Here is a 16,157-nt window from a genome sequence, read left to right as displayed (position 1 = left end):
CTTGTGTTCAAAGGACAGGTCAACTTTTCCTAGTTCGTTAGCTATTGTCAGCTTTGACAGGCTTCTGAGGAAAGCAGTCTTTGACAGCACTTTTGCTCTCAGGTGGAAACATGGTTGTGTTCCTGTAGAATGCTTGTTTCTGTTACATTATGTTACTCTTTTCATACTACCAATGATTAAACACAGCTTTTTTCCCCCCTATTGATCAGTTGCTGAAGTAAAAGAAACCTCTATCCTCCCCATGCTAACTGTTGACATGGAAAACAAGGAAAATGGCTCTCTGGATGTCAAAAAGTAAGTGAATCCATAGTGTTCAGTTTATGTAAACAGCACATGGATTTTGATTGCAGTTTTCCTTTGACTTAATGCTGTTGGCAAAGGTAGGCACCTCTTTGCTTATTTCAAACCTTCCCTGTTCTCAATTACTTTCATTGTATTTCAGCTTCAAAATAGAAGAGCCTCGAGCATCAAATTGAAAAAAAGGGACATGTGTGAGGACTGTATAGCAATGGAGGGATGCAGAAGCTAGTAACTTAAGTTAGGAATATACTTTTCTTCATTGATTTCTCCTCTCAACCAGAGACTAAAGCTAGTGGTAGCCCTGTAACCAATACTCTACCTCTGCTCACCTATCTTCTAGGGTGGCCTTTGCAGAACTGGTGCCTGATGGCGAGAAGAGTCCTGTGTGGAAGTCTCTTCTCTGTCTCATTCAGAGAGACATATGCCCTTCTCTGCTGACTTCCCAGCCATCTAGAATTGAGAGGCAGTAGCAGCAGATTCTTTGGTGTCAATTCTCTTCTGGAACAGATAGTTAAAGCTGTTTGCTGGAGAAGCCCTCAACTGCTAGGTTTTTACTTCAAACCAAGGGTGAGAATAAGACAGAGACATGGTGTGCACTGCTCTACATTTTCTTTCATGTTATAGACTGCAGGCTAAGGGATAGGAACTGTTTTGGAGGTATTTCTGTATCCTTAAAGGTCAGCAATTCTTAGATTAGGATTAGCAATTCTGAATAAAGTTACCATCTGAGAAGTGGAGTTCTGCATGGAAAAATTTGGCCTTGCTGCTTTAGGGTTATAGAAGCTGTGCTGAGATTAATATATCTATATTTATATACATATATCTAAAAAAACCCCAAAACAAAACATGAAGAAAGGTACTAGAGAGAGTTCTTAGTCTGTCCTCTCAAACTGCAACACTTCTGCAAAGCTGCACTTCATTCTTCTTCAGATCTCTTTTCCATAAGCCTTCCGATAAAACCTGACAATGTGCAGGGTCCCAGGCACTAGAGAACTATTATTATTATTAATAATAATAATGATCACTTCAGGATGCCGATAAAACACCTGATTACAACACAGCATCAAAAGATCTGATGGGTGCTGGTAAAATCAGCATGCTGCCCCTTCACTTGAAACATTGATTACGCCACACCAACATAAAATGCATTTCTCTCTTCAGTGACTATGAATAGATTATGCTGTGTGTGTTCCTCAGAAGCCACCTTCTGTTGGCAGTCTTGCTTCTACAATGAGAACTCTGTGGTGGGAGGAGAAGGAAGGCAGTCAAAGCAAGGACAGTTTACATTTAATCATTTTCCGCTGAGGCTTAGGTGATAAAGGTTCAACTACTAATTGTGAAGGTGGCTTCTTAAAACTGATGGGGATTGTAATTAAACTGATCAGGAGCTGTGGTTTCTAAATGACTGTATACAGCATGTATGCGTGCATATCTACAAAAGAAGTATTTGGCACTGTCTTGAAGTGGTTATAAATAGCTTGGATAAAATCTGTTTGTTCACAGCTATATCCTCTCAAGCCTTGCTACTTCTGCCACATGATGGCAATAAAGGCACAGGGACAGTGGTGAAAAGCAGACAAGCCTAATCTTTGTTTGTTATCAGTTATGCCAGTCCTCTTAAGATTTTACAGCATCCAGGATGTCTGGCATAAAACGGTGTATGGCTAAGCTGTGGCTGCTATATATTCCCTTTTCTTGTCTAGAGAATAGAGCCATGTGTAACAGCAGGGCAAGGAGGAGACTGTTGAAGTCTAGAAGCCAAATGAGCATCTGTGTAGGTAGATGGGTTAAAATCCAGCCAGCCTCCAACAGCCTGACACATGCCTTTGAGTCTTCTGCAGCTGTAGCTGTGGAAGTTGGCTCCACTTGAGGTCCAGCACAATGTTATTCCATGAGGCAGGAACTTGCAATTATTTCCTGTGATTAGTTAATGACTAAGGTAGGGCCCCTGAAGTCACTGCAGTTGGGCCTGGGATGGGGCTGGACAAAGCTGTAGTTCCCTAGTGGTAAAAGAAGAGCTACACGAAGAACTAATGCACCTGGGCTGAAATGCAAAATTCTGGGAAGGAGGATTTGGGACCATATTTAGTTTGAAATAAAGTGTTTTGGGAAGTAAGCAAAATACATTTAGGAGGTATTTTTACAGACTGAATCTTTTATTTGCTATTTAGAAAGAATTAAATTCAATCTCTTTTATGATTTCCTATGTTTTGTTTTTTTTTTTTCAAATGCTGAATTGTTGAGGTTTTGTTTGTTTATTTTTAATTTTAAGTAGAAGTTGAGTCGTTGAAAGTGACTGTCTTAAGGAAAACTCAAAGATTTAAACACAGTTCTTCAAATGCTGCTTTTTAAAAACGCGTAGGTTTTGTGTGGTGCTTTTCACGTTTTACTTCTTAAGCCTTAGAATGTGCACAACACCAAAGTCTTAATTGAAAGACATTCTTTGATTTACAAAAAAATAAAATAAAATGCATCTCTGATAAAGCCAGATAGTCTCATTTTCAATTTTGCTGAGTGTTGCTGTTCTATGTAATCACAATCAGTGAGGCGATTCATGAAGTTGTTACTTGATGAGCAAAATTAAGAAACTCCTGCCCTTTGGTCGTTGCTCTGAGATATGTGTATATTCCATGTGATAAGTGAAACAAACTGCTTTTAGAAGGCTGAGTGCAACATACGGTGTGATATCGAGGTTGCAGCGTGAGTCCCTAGGGCCAGAATTTTGTTGCAATATTGACAGGTACGTTCCAAGAATTAGAGGAGAAGCAAAAATGATTATGTTCACGAGTCTTCCTTCCTAGGGCTCAGCTAGCTGTAGAAATTGGGATGATGTAGAAACAGTGATGGGAGGCACTATATGTGATGCTGTTAGTTTCTCTTCAAGTTGGAAAAATGGTTGGCCCCTGATTCACTCGGTTATTTTGCTGAAAGATGTACAAATCTAGGCAAGACAGAGGTGGTGACGGTTGGAAAAGAAAAGTTTGAAGGACAGAGCAAAACTGCTGTCAGGACAGTATAATCTGTGTTTCTTTTCTGCCTGGTGCTGTTGAAAAGCAAAGTCTTGCCTCTAAGCTTTGGGACCTGAAACAGACAGGATTCTGACATCTGCCCTGATCTGTACATTTTTTATATTTCTTTGTTAGCGTCATGGTTCTGCATACAGAACAGTGGAAAATGTCTGGAATGAACTTTGAGACTTCTAGTTGGAGAAACATGTTAAAGTAGTTCTTTCTTTTGATGTCTTGCTCTTTGTCCTCCTGAATTGCTATAGGAAAGGCAATCAAGGTCACTGTGTGTCTTTTTTACCAAGAACTTGCAGATACACAAAGGTTATCTGAGATAGGGTGAAGGCAGGTTGAGGATAAAAAGTGCAGGAGAAGGATAGTAATATGAATGATTGGTTGTTTTTGCTACTGTGGAAAGCAATTGCCTGAGGTCAATCACAGAAGGAATTCATTCTGTTTCAGTTTAATACATGTTTTCTCAGGTTCATAGCTATTTTAATAGTCCATAGATTTGTCCAAAGATGAGTCCATAAACAATTTTGGTAAATTTTCTATATCAAGCAATTAGTACAATCATTGGTGCCTCTTTTTTTTTTTTTTTTCCCTACCCTTTGTTTTACAAGGTAGAGATGATTTCCAGTAGTTTCTATGCATGTTACAAGGAAGCACCGTCTCATATGGGAAAAGAATAATCCACATACTGCAGTTCTTTATAAGTACTAGGTAGCTGAAAACAAGCTGCAGTCTTGAAAGACAGGGATTTGGTACCTCAGTCGTGGTAGTCTTTGTTCTCCAACTGCAGAGGCAGCACACTTGCAGGAAAAGATCCTGACTGGTTACCTTTGGCTGATGTGAAGATTCATATCCTTTCTTCTTTTCTGAAGGGAGAGGGGCCTCGGTTGTCCCTAGCATCAGGTCTTTGAAACTGAAGAGAAACAGGAGTGACTGTTCTTCTGTATCAGGGTGGGGAGTGTGTGTTGAAGGATACTTTTCCTGGAGGAACAAGGGAAGAGGGGATGTACATGGGGTATGCACAAAGAAGCAGCAGATCCTCTGCACATATTTAGTGTTTACTTGTCTGGATTTGTTCTTTTCAGTTCAGTAGAGAACGGAAGACCTCCGGATCCTGCTGACTGGGCCGTTATTGATGTTGTGAATTATTTCAGAACAGCTGGATTTGAAGAACAAGCCAATGCTTTTCAAGAACAGGTAAATCTTTTAGGAAACACTTTTTGACTGCCACCAGTTTCTCACATTGCACGTTTTTGCCATGGACCTAGTTATGTACTGTTAAATGGGAGTGAAAATCCCACATTAATGGGGGCATTTGAGTCTGTTATTGGGTAAAAATCCATGGGACTACGATCTTTGAGTAATAATATTGTTCTACAAGGTGTGGATGATGTCTTAAAGTTTGTTTAAAACAGTCATGTGAAAGGTGAGGAATCTAAACAAATTTTCAGGCTTGGACTTAGTCTTCCTGTACAACCCACTCAGTTTCACTATCTTGTCATTTAAAATGTGAATGGTGATTCTCTTCTTCCTTAATGTATTGTGCAAATACACTTAGGAGTATTTATAAAATCTGGGGCTCCTAAGAAGCAAGTCGCTTTTGAAAACTTAGGGTGAAAAAAGGGCTGCTGTGTTGCACTGAATTTGGCAGTGCAAGTGAACAGGGAAAGGACAAGTTGGCAATAAAGGAGAAGAGTCTTTTTAGGCATGGGAGCAGCATGTTTGTAGGACTCAGTCTGAGAAAGAGGTTGGGTCTTAATTTCTGTGCCTTGTAAGTGCTGATGCTCATGGATGGCTTCTTTTGGTAGTTTTGATTAGCAAAGAGCTTAACAGTCATATGGCCTCTTGTAAGTCGCCTGTCAGCACAGTGGTGGGGTGTATCAGTGGGGCAGAGTAGGGAAGCTGGCTTACTTGGCCTACAGCCCAGCCGTTCCATAGAGAAGGAATTTACATCTCCGTATTGTCAGTTCAGCACCTTCCCTGATAAGTCTATAGGTTTGCTTGTGACTACCAGGAAATTAGTTACCAACACTCGTATTTAGTTATCAAAATAGATGGCTTGACCTTCCAAGGCACTGAGCTAGTGCAAGTCATTGGCAGCTTTGCAGGGAAACTGTACCTCTAACGTGAAATAATGTTACTGTTGGTCAGGTTGATCTTGCTGACCTTCTTGCGGACCTTCAGCACCTGGACAGTGAAATCCCATCTGATTGTAATTGATGAGTGTGACAGAGTATCTAAATTTAGCACTTTTAATTCTCAGGGGTGAAAAGCCAGGTGTTAGGTAACTCTCTGACAGGGTGCAGAGAGAGGCTCTTTCTGCAGCTGCTACTAATTTTTCAGAATTTGAAGATGGATAACCAGGCAAAAACATTGTTTCAGTGTATACATTCCTTAATACCAGCATCCATGTCTCCTCAACAGCCCTGGAATCGTGGCTTAAAAAAACCACACAGGCAAAGTAATTGCGGCCTCTGGCGTTTTTTTCCTTGTACTGACAGATACCTCTGACTTTCATCAAATATCTTAACCTCTCTGCACCTCAGCTGGCTTGTCAATAATACTGAAGTAATTACTACTGATCTTGCAGCAGCAAGGTGAGGCTAACTCATGAGTTTTGAGAAAGCAATTTGCAACAGCCTGATGGAAAGCAATATAGAAGTAGATTGTAAAGGTTTTATTAGTATCCTGCAGTGAGGGCAAGTGGCTTCAGGAGGATAGCTGAAGTAAGCTGCTTTTTAGCAATGGGTTGCCAGGGCTCTGCTAGGGTAGCCATGGGCAGAAATGTGGCTGTGATTCCACTGCCAACTTCACTTTATGCCAAAGCCTTGGAGAGAGAGAGAAGCTGACAGCTGCAACCAGGATGTGGCCAGCAGATGTGGGATGGACAATCACAGCAGAAGTCATTGCTACTCCCTTCCCCCTCCATTCCCTCAGCAGCACGAGGAGCAGCAAGTGCCTGGTGCTCCATGCCAGCTCTGCCAGCCCATTCCCTTTTTCCACTAGGAACAGCCCCAGGAGCAATCCTGTCGCTAACATCTTACCGGTGGTGGTGTTCTGTTTCCTATACACTGTTTCCCAGCTGCTAAGTTTAACTCTGTGTATTTATGGTATTTGTTATGAGGATCTCCCAGGCCTTCCAGGTGTGGTAGTGCAGTCAGGTTCACTTTGAACCTGTAGCCATGCTCTGTCTATAGAGTCACCAGGCATGCAGCTGAAGCTCTGGCCATCTCTGTTTTTCTCTGTCATTTGTACTGCAGCTTGCCTGGGCCCCAGAAACCTAAATTTGTTTGATCTGCTGCTGCACTGGATATGTACTGGAAGGAGAATGAGGTTGTAAATGGTATAGGAAAGTACTCTGTTTCACCTACAGCACTGGGAAGTTGTTTTCCACTGAACTGCTTCAGTAGGGGTAGCACAATGGTTTCCTTACAAAACATCCATAGCCCAGAATGTAGTCATGAGATCTATTATTACATTCAGCTCTTACACAACAGTAACTGAGTCCGCACTTTCTTTTGATGAATTTGAATACATCTGGACTCGCCCAAAGCAAGTAACTCAAAGAATTTTTAAAACCTGGATTTTTCTTACAGCATTTAAAGGAAAATGTGAAGATGTTTTAATGACCATAGAATGTTTTATTAAAACTATATTTTAAGTGCTGCTAAAGAAGTGACGATTGTATGATAATCATACTTTATTCCTTCTTGGAGTTCCACTGATGTCAGCAAGTCAAAAGAGGTCACTGATGAAAACATTCAACTGAAAGGTACTGCCCAATAACAAAAACCCATAACATCAGCAAGCAAATCAGACAAGCCAAGAAGCTGGGAAGAGAGGATGACTAAAGAGAGAGGCAGACCAGGTGCAGGGTGAGGTTGTGAACACCTTCAGAGAACCACTGCCTGCCAGTACATGGCTGAGTTTTCTCTAGGAGCCCTGGAAGCACAGGTTGCTGTGGCTCACTCCGTGACCGAAGCTGTTTGCCATGTCTCCAGACATGCTGGTGCAATGCCTGACCTTCATTATTGCTTATGTGGCTTCTTAACTGTTAGTATTGCAATAGCCAGATAAGCCCAAGTAACCTAGTGGTACTTTGCTGGCCTCACTGCAATGCCTTACCAGAAGGGAAACAGGTTTGATGCCAGCTTGTGTCCACTGCTGCTTTCTAGCAGAGCCATGGCATGGAGGACCGTGTGGGCATGCTGGCTGTCATGCTTTCCTGTTAGCTCTACTTTTGCAGTTTACTACCTTGCAGTTCTTTGTCACTTGGAGAAAGAGCAGAAGGAGTGCTGGGAGGACTTGAAGCTTAACTGGTCCTCTGGTTATTTGCTGAAGACAATATGGTATTGCTGCTGAGGTCATCCTGGCACAGTGTGGAATTACTGTTAGCTCTAGTTGTGCAGAGGAATGCCTCTGCAGATGATATTAAAACAGCATACCAAAAGCTGGCGCATTGAAGTTGTGTCCTGAAAAAATCCAGAAAATGGAGAAGTACCAGAGAAGAAATTCAGAGAAGTCACCAAAGCATACAAAATCTTACCTGATGCCAGAAAATGGAATGGAATCCACAGAAGCAGATTTAAGCGGAAAACTAAAAAGAATTGGAAAAGGTAAAGCTTACAACAGACACAAAGATATAAACCACTTGAATTCCGAATACATAATCACTTATTTCTACTCAGATGTGTTTAAAGAATCAGTTTTCTATTCAGTGAAAGTCTTAGTAATTATCAACATTTCTGGAATCCATGGGAAACCCTGTGGAAGAAGAAGGGAAAGGAATAGATGCTCTTTTCCTATTCTTGGGAGTTTCTCCTTTTCCGGGTACTGGATTTACTTAATTTGAATCCTACCAAGCTGGAGGCTGTTCTTTCTCCATAGCATCGTTGAGCAGCAGCAGAGAAGGCAACTTCAGATTGGTCATAGCAATAAGCAAAATACTCACTGGTGTCAAAATTCCCACAGAAAGAATTGTGATGAATGGAAAAGAGAGAATAGAAACTGGTGTTAACAATTAACATTCTCAACAGTAACTGGAAAGAAGCATCTGCTATAATTGGGTAAAAAGTTATTGGAAACTTTTTTTCTTCTAGAAATACTGTTACATTGTGATCTTCTGAGGGATTACCAGTTTTATCTCTTGGGCAGATTTTAAAGAAATTCCACTTTTAGCTGATCTTTGTCTGTGTTGTGGTTTGTTCATCTATTTTGCATTTATAAACTTTATCAAATCATAAGAGAGATCAGTCTGGACAAATTCGTGCTGAACTCTTTTCATGTTGAGTTGTAACCAAGGATGAGATCTCTGACATTTCAAAGACATTTAATATTTGTAAGGAAGATACTGCAGTGGGATAAATTGATGTGTGATGTTTATAATATTTATAAAAATACAAAATTTTAGCGGTATATGGACAACAACAGTATATGCAAGCATTTGAACTGGTTGTCTGCTATTGATAAACAATTCAACATTTAACAGTGTTTTTTTTTATTAAAAGTAAAAACGAGCGCAACAGCAGAGTGAAGTCCAGTGCAGGAGAATGCCATAAGGCTGTATGACAACCATGGGAGGTCTTGCTGTGTTGTGAGACACCAATCAATGCATTGTTGAGTAGGTGTAGCTCCTGTTTCCTGAACTGTAGGAATGTGTAAAGAAAAGGATGGTCCCATGTCTAAACTGGAGATGGGAGTTGAGAGATGTGGATTCTTTCTCTTCCATTGTGACCTTTAAAGAAATCATTTACAGGTAGTTTTCAAACATACAAGGTTTTGAGGTGGAAAAAAACCCAAAGCCTACAGGATTTCTAATCTAAATAGGTGAGAAAGCCAAGGTTTGAGAGAAAAAAACCTCAACATATCTGTGATGTCAAAGTGGGAATTTTAAGCAGGAACAAGTAGAGGTTGTTGAGACCTAAGATGAGGAGTTGCTGCTTTTAGCCTCTTCCATTGTAAGTGGAGAAAGAGAAGTTCCCTGAGTGTTGAGCTCCACAGTTAGACCCTTCTAAAGTTTCTAATTGTAGGAGTCTTGGGGTTTTTTTCCCCCACAGGAAGCATGGGAAGGTTGGCCTTTTAAAGAAGGCAGCTGAAGTTATTAGCAGATACTGACTAGTCCAAACTTGCATATTGCTGTCAACAGTAATTCTTCTGAACTGCACTTCATAAGCTTTCTTCTTAAGAGTATCTTTCCCTTAATGGCTGATGATTAGGCAATCTGCACATGTACCTATTAATTTGAAACAGGTTTACAAGGAGGGAATTTTGAAACTGGCTCATTTGGGTATGGTGCTTGACTTAATAATACTTATGCCTTAGTCAGCACAGGTGAGCATTTGAAAAGCAGACAGCAGAATTTAGCAGCTATAAACATAGTTTCAGGAAAATAAAGGCTACTATTTATTTTCTCATTGATCCTCTGTAGTCTTCCATTTGTTGCATGACTGTTGTCATCTGTTAGATTGGTACATTTGTCTTTATCAACTCTTTAATTCTTCTTATAGGAAATTGATGGCAAATCATTACTGTTGATGACAAGAAATGATGTACTGACTGGACTTTCATTAAAACTGGGGCCTGCGCTGAAAATCTATGAATATCACGTAAAACCTCTACAGACACAACATCTAAAGAACAACTCTCTATAGCGAATTGTCTAATTGGGGTCATGTTGTGCCTCAAACAATAAATAAGCAATTTGGTTTCAAGTGATGGAACTTTGTAAAGAGAGAATGTATCTATAAGAATTTAAACCAAATTACAATATATATCCTATTGGATAGAGTTGGCAATATACTATATACTGAGTCTGAACTGAGAGAGGTGGTGTGTATTTTTTACATAGTACATAATGATTTTCTCTTTTAGGAATTGTCAATGAGCATGTTGAGATAGCTACATCACTGTATCCAGAACAAAAGGGAGGTACGTCGTTCTCATTTTTGAGCCGGACATGTTCTTGATTTCATGAATTAAAATACCAAGAAAAAAACCAACCCAAATAAAGTTTACGTGCGTCTTTGGGAGAGAGAAACCAATTAAAGTAGGTTTCAATTTACATTGAAGACCTACTAAAATTATTACTACTTACAATTTTAGGATGGGACTGACACTTGCCAACTCACCCTTTTTTGCAGAGGGTCCTATTTTGACCTTATTAAGGTTTACTCGTGGTATGTTGCAATGTTTAAAGCTGTACATACAACTAACATAACCCCTTCGATAACAGAAGGTGTTGCTGACAGGTGAAACTGGGTTGTGTATTTTTTGCTGTCCTTCAAATTTTCTGCTTGTTTCACCTGTTTTTAAGAGTAGTTCTATGTAAAGTATAGTTGGGTTTTTAAAGTTTGTGTTGCTTTGCAAAACAAAAAAAGCTTCATTTCATTTTATTCCTTTTTTAATTTATGATAACTTGTTTTCTAACATTATGCAGAAATCTGTAAAAAGAGTAAAATTCTGCACATTTTTAATATTGTCTGTCATTGGTGTTGTAATGGTTGATTTTTTTTTTTTAATGCTTTACTTAACGGTTTGAATACTTGTTTTAAAAACTGAAAGAAGCTGTCTCGTCACCATACATCTCTGTTAAAAGAGAGTCTTGTTCAATCTGTTTGTACCAGTTCCCTATTTGATAGATTGCTTGCTATATCCCAATAAAGCATTGCTTACGTTTGGATTCAGTTTACAGATCTTTTACTTTCTCATGTTTCTTTGTTGTGAAATATTGGAGCTCCTGTTTTTCTCCATTTTCCCATTAAAAACGTACCAAAACCTATTGAATATTCTATGCTTTTGTGATTACCATTATCACCACCTACCGAGATACCTAAAGATTTCGTTATTTTTACTTTTTCTTATCTAGTGTTATGTACTGCTGAAGGAGAAGCCCTGGTCACAGTTCACCAGTAACACCTGTGCTTCTCTTACCCCTTTCTAGAGCTGTCAGTGGTGCAGAGGCACTGTGCTGGGCCTGGTACCACGGGGTGGTTTACCCTAGAATGCCTGGGAGGCAGCCCACTGATGGTGCTAAGCACTGTCTGGGCTCACCGTCTTCTCTGGCTCGGAGAGCTTTGTGATGACCCCTGAAACCAGGATGTGGGATTGCATCGGTGAGGCTGAGAAGGAACCAGGAAATAAGCAGGACAACGTGGTGAAAGCGGAAATTGTATGGAAGGAAAAGATGAGGGGGTGCAGCTGAGAAGGGAAGAAGGTAAGAGAGTGGTGCCTTCTGCCAAGTGGGGATAGGATTCAGGGAGAGGAAGGAGAAGCTCCTGTAATCTCCTGACTAGGTCGTGGCTCTGCCTTCACTTCTGACTTTGCCAGGTGCGAGGTGGCCGTTGATGCTCCAGTGCTAGAAAAGTTGCTTTTGGTTTCTGATGTTGAGATTTGCGAAGGGATAGAGACATGTTTATACCTGTGCTGTAGGTGAAGCTCGTGATATGTAGTATAATACATAAACTATGTACAGCAGCATGCTTTCTTGTATACTCTCTAACCTTTACATTGTACAGCATATTTATTTGGAATTTGAGACACATGATAGGAGATGGGGATGTATTCACCATGTCTCTTTCTGCCCCTTCTTACTGTGCTTGCTTCAGGTATCACTCTGTTAGCAGCAGGTTTGTAAGTCACAGTCTAAATTCTGCTTATGATTTTATTTATAGTTGGGCAGTGTTCAGAGATCCCTACTGGGAGTAGAGATCATCTGGAAGACTAGATTCAAATAGAAAGCATCGTCCTTGCCTTGAGAAGCTTTCAGGTACAGTCTGTATCAAGCTAATTACAGGCTGCAATCAAAAAATTATACATGAAACTTTTAAATATTTTAATATAGAATTAGGTATATTTATGAAAAGGATATTATGTGAAGCAACTGCGTGTAGCAGTCTGGAGATGCCTACAGCCCTGTATTTGTAGGATTATTGTTGGAGGAGAGTACGTAGTGCTATGTTACTGAAGGATCAATTGAATATCTCTTTTTCTCCATTTGCATGTTTGGTGTGGGATTGGCACATTTTGTAGATCTATGGATGACACAGAATTAAAAGTAAAACATATTTATTCCATGAGGGAGTAAAAATCTTTACTCTGCAGCCGTGAGAGCGCATTTGGTGATTGCTGAGCACTGTTCTTTTTTTTAAAAAATATGTTTTAATGAGCAAATTAATTGCATTCAGAAACATCCAGATTGTGTTCCCTTTTGATTAACACTGCTAACTGGTTCATACAAGTAGAGGGCTCACAGAAAGCTTGCTGCAAGTGAAAGCGAATTTGAAGGATGTTGCTCAGAACTGTTAAATTTTTTTGCTGTCCCTGATCTTTGTTGTAGCTTCCTACTGTTCTCTGAGCTTTCTAATGCTGCTGTTCTTTGTGCAGGTGACCGTTCTGGTTTTGTCTGTTACATTCTCTTTGCTGTTTCTGGGAGAACAAAAAATCTTTTAAAAAGAGACTGGAGGGTTTGAAAGAGGAAGTCAAAGCCAGATTATTTTTAGCTACCATTCCTCTTGCAGAAAACACAGCTGCTGTTGAGATGAGGAAGCGACTGATGGGCATCACTAGATAGCATGTCAATACCGCAGTTCTGAGTCGCACAGCTATGCAGGATCCCAGTTTATAACATGCCCTTAATGTGCCGGCAGCAAGGAGAGTCCCTCGTCCATAAAAGCCCTCCCTGTGCTTTGGGTGGTGGCTAAGCTGCCAGGTGTCTGACTGCTAAGCTGATACTGGGTCTCAGTGCTGCAGGTCTCTGCTTTCGAACTGAAACCAGCCATTTTGAGAGTGGCTGCCTTCTCCTAGAGCCAGCTTTAAGGAGGAAAGCAACAGTCATCTCCCCTGACCTGCTGCCAGTCAGCACAAGAACAGAGAGACTTGCTGCAGCCAGGGCCCTCCTCTTCCCTGTCCCTCCTCTTCCCTGTCCCTCCTCTTCCCTGTCCCTCCTCTTCCCCTTTTTGTAATACCACTAGTACCCTTCTATCAGAATCTGTCATAGCACTTTTAAAAATAATTTGAAAGCAATACAGTATGCCTTTTTTGGTCTGGTAGTTGTGAAATACATATTAGTGTTGTTCATCAGCTCTGATGTTTGCTCTCCTCTCAAGCTGTAGACACTCAATGCAGAGCATGTTCTTTTTGCATTCAAATGTAGCACCAAGTACCACACACAAAGCACATGGAAGGCAACTGTTGGCAAAGTATGGAGGCTGTGTCTGTGCCTGTCCACCAAGGTCACTTTCTCAATCCAGAGAAAATTGTTCTGTCTGCTTGCTGATATCTCTCATCCCTGTGTGTTTTTGTTCCCTTTAAAAGTTTGCTCTAATGTGCTGTACTTTACCTATTTGTAGAAAATGCTTTACTCTTATAATTATAGGACAAGACTTGGCAGCTGTAGTGAAGGGAGTAGCCACCCATGTGTCACTCATGGTTAGAAATGGCCCAGGCAAAATGTCACATAAGCCCTCACTGTCAGTGATTATTTGCTGTATGAACTCATCTCTCTTTTCACTGCTTCTTTCAAGATGTTCAAGTTCTACCAAGTCCTTTACCTCTTCATCTCTTTGAAAATCAGCATTTAATTGGTCTGTTATCTTCAACACTCCTCTTTCCACTGTCACATTTCAGTTACAATCACAGTTATTTGGAAAGCAGACGGTCTTACTTTCTGTGAGTCTGGGGGAAGCTCAATTTTATTTCTCAGTTCTTTTTAATGGCAATATTTAAATTTAGAATTTAAATAAAATTCTAAAATTTGAAAGCTGAGTCTGAACAAGATCAGAAAAACATCATCTCACTTTCATTCTGGTTTTTTACTTCCAAGTCAGAACAGCAGTTCCTTCCCTTCCAGGAATGGAGTTTGGCCCAAAAGTCATGTGGGTTGACTGTAAACATGCATGTGAACAGCACAACCATCACTACCTCAGTAAGATGAATGGAGTGGTATAGAGAAGGGTCTTCTCTACTCTTGACTTTACCTCAGGAACAGCTTACAGAGGCAATGGATTGGCTTCTGCTTCATCTAACAGAGAACAAGGACTGGGTGCTTGGGGATGTCAGCCGGGAGAGCCCATCTGTGTCCTGTTGCATCGCACTGAAGGCCTCCACTCACCTTCACCTCTGTGTTGCTCAGTTTTGGTAGCAGCTTTCCCTGGGGAAGGTGCAGAAGGCAGTGGCTGTCATTAGCCCACTGGTAGCCTGCAAGGGCAGTCCCCATTGGAGTAATGGGTGGACTGATTCAGTAAACAGCTTTCATTCCTGTTGGGAAAGGGTGTGTCTTTGTAATATGCTAATGTAACAAGATCATGAAGTTCTTTTTTGCTTAGCCCCTGTAATTAAGGAATTGTTTGATGTCGTGATGTTCCTTTGGATCCCAGGTGTGTATTCAGCTTACTCCCAGAATAATATTAGCTGGTAGGCTCTGTAAATTTGAGGAGTACAGCTGTAACCTCAAGCACCTGGAGAACCCAAGGGGAGCACCATGAAGACTGGAAGTGGCTCTTGATCTCCATGTGAGAGTTTCACTGCTGCTGGTGAGTACTGGAGATAACTTGTATTTATACGCTGCACTCGTGAGCATCTTTGTTAAAGGAACAGTGAGCGGTTATAACTGCTGTATCATCAGCTGATCTGCTGATAAGGCAACAACAAATGTCTTGCCTTTGGCAGGCTTGCACTCATTTCAAGATGTTCTCTTCCCCTTTCCAGATGATGGCTATAATCCAGCTGCCCCTCTATAAACACTCTGCAGTACCTGCCATGTTGAAGACGCCCCTGACTTTGTAGCAGCTAAATCGTATGAAAAAAAAGGGAGAGGGGGCTTGTCAGTTTCACCGATCTCAGATTCAAGAGTAATATTGCTTTGTCTTGTACTGGGGGATTGCAGCAGGAGGAAGGAAGTAAAGGACACGTAGCTGAGTTTGTGTCCCAGCTGGTGGCCAAACTGTAGGGAGAAGTGTAGAAGTGGGTGTGTGCCTGGGTGTAGCAACCTTTTTTTGCAAGGATACTCTTCTGCTACTCTCTCTTCCCTCTGTATAAATACCACGTGCCAGTTTGCCTGGGCCTTTGCTGGAAATTTGTGTAATCTAGAAGATTTTGAAACATTGCAGGAGTACAAGGCCGTTAAAACTTGATCTTTTTTCAAGTCGGATGAAGATGTTAATGTGGTTAATCATGCTTCACACCACTCTTGAGAGGTGGCAGAAACCTCCCTCAGTACTCAGGCACTCTAATTTGTTATGTTTCCCTCTGCACCAAAGGTTTCTGTGATTCCTTCTTTTTCTAGTTCTGAGCCCTTCCAATGTTGTTTGTTTTGGGTTTGTGTTTTCAGCTCTGAAGTAGCCAGATAGAAGAGATACGTCTTCATTGATTTTTTTTTTTATTTTCTCTTCTCTCTCTTCTTTGACTGTCTGATAATTTTTACTGTCACTGTATTTCCCCCTCCTTTTCTTCTCCCCATCTTTTCTTTGTGTCTTCTAGTCTCGCCTCTGTTACCTTGTGTTCCCATTCCAAGCTGGCCCCTCTGTGCATCTCCATTCTTCAGGACTTGGGCAACAAATGCCTGTCCCCACAGGCAAGGATTTACTTGCAGCAATACCTGACCTGCTACAGTCAGCTAACGGCGGGACTGAATTATTACCTTTGTTTCTACCCCTCAGATGTGTGAAGTACTACTCCAGCTCTCTCTGGCAAGCAGCAATGGGGCATGTGCCCCTTTCCTGGTTCTCTCCACTGCTTGTTTTTTGCGAGCCTGGCAGAGGCAAACTGCTGTCCTGGTGTGTAGTTTGGGCTGGATCTTGAAGGGAACATGGCAGGCTTCAACTCAATGCAGCTGAGCATTTGCAA

The 16,157-nt window shown here is 41.0% G+C and overlaps 1 protein-coding gene across 1 annotated transcript; it reads left to right on the top strand.

Moving 5' to 3' along the window:
- The first annotated feature begins 241 nt into the window (after positions 1-241).
- SAMD13 (sterile alpha motif domain containing 13) lies at positions 242-9,967 on the top strand. The gene is made up of 3 exons (XM_009984913.2): positions 242-294; positions 4,403-4,514; positions 9,824-9,967. Exons 1-3 carry the CDS (start codon positions 242-244, stop codon positions 9,965-9,967), a joined length of 309 nt encoding a protein of 102 aa, XP_009983215.1.
- Positions 9,968-16,157: the final 6,190 nt, after the last annotated feature.

The sequence above is a fragment of the Tauraco erythrolophus genome, chromosome 10 (assembly GCF_009769465.1).
Source record: "Tauraco erythrolophus isolate bTauEry1 chromosome 10, bTauEry1.pri, whole genome shotgun sequence".
Taxonomy (NCBI): domain Eukaryota; kingdom Metazoa; phylum Chordata; class Aves; order Musophagiformes; family Musophagidae; genus Tauraco; species Tauraco erythrolophus.
Note: the sequence above shows the minus strand (reverse complement) of the source record. Positions and strands in the feature narration are given on the sequence as shown.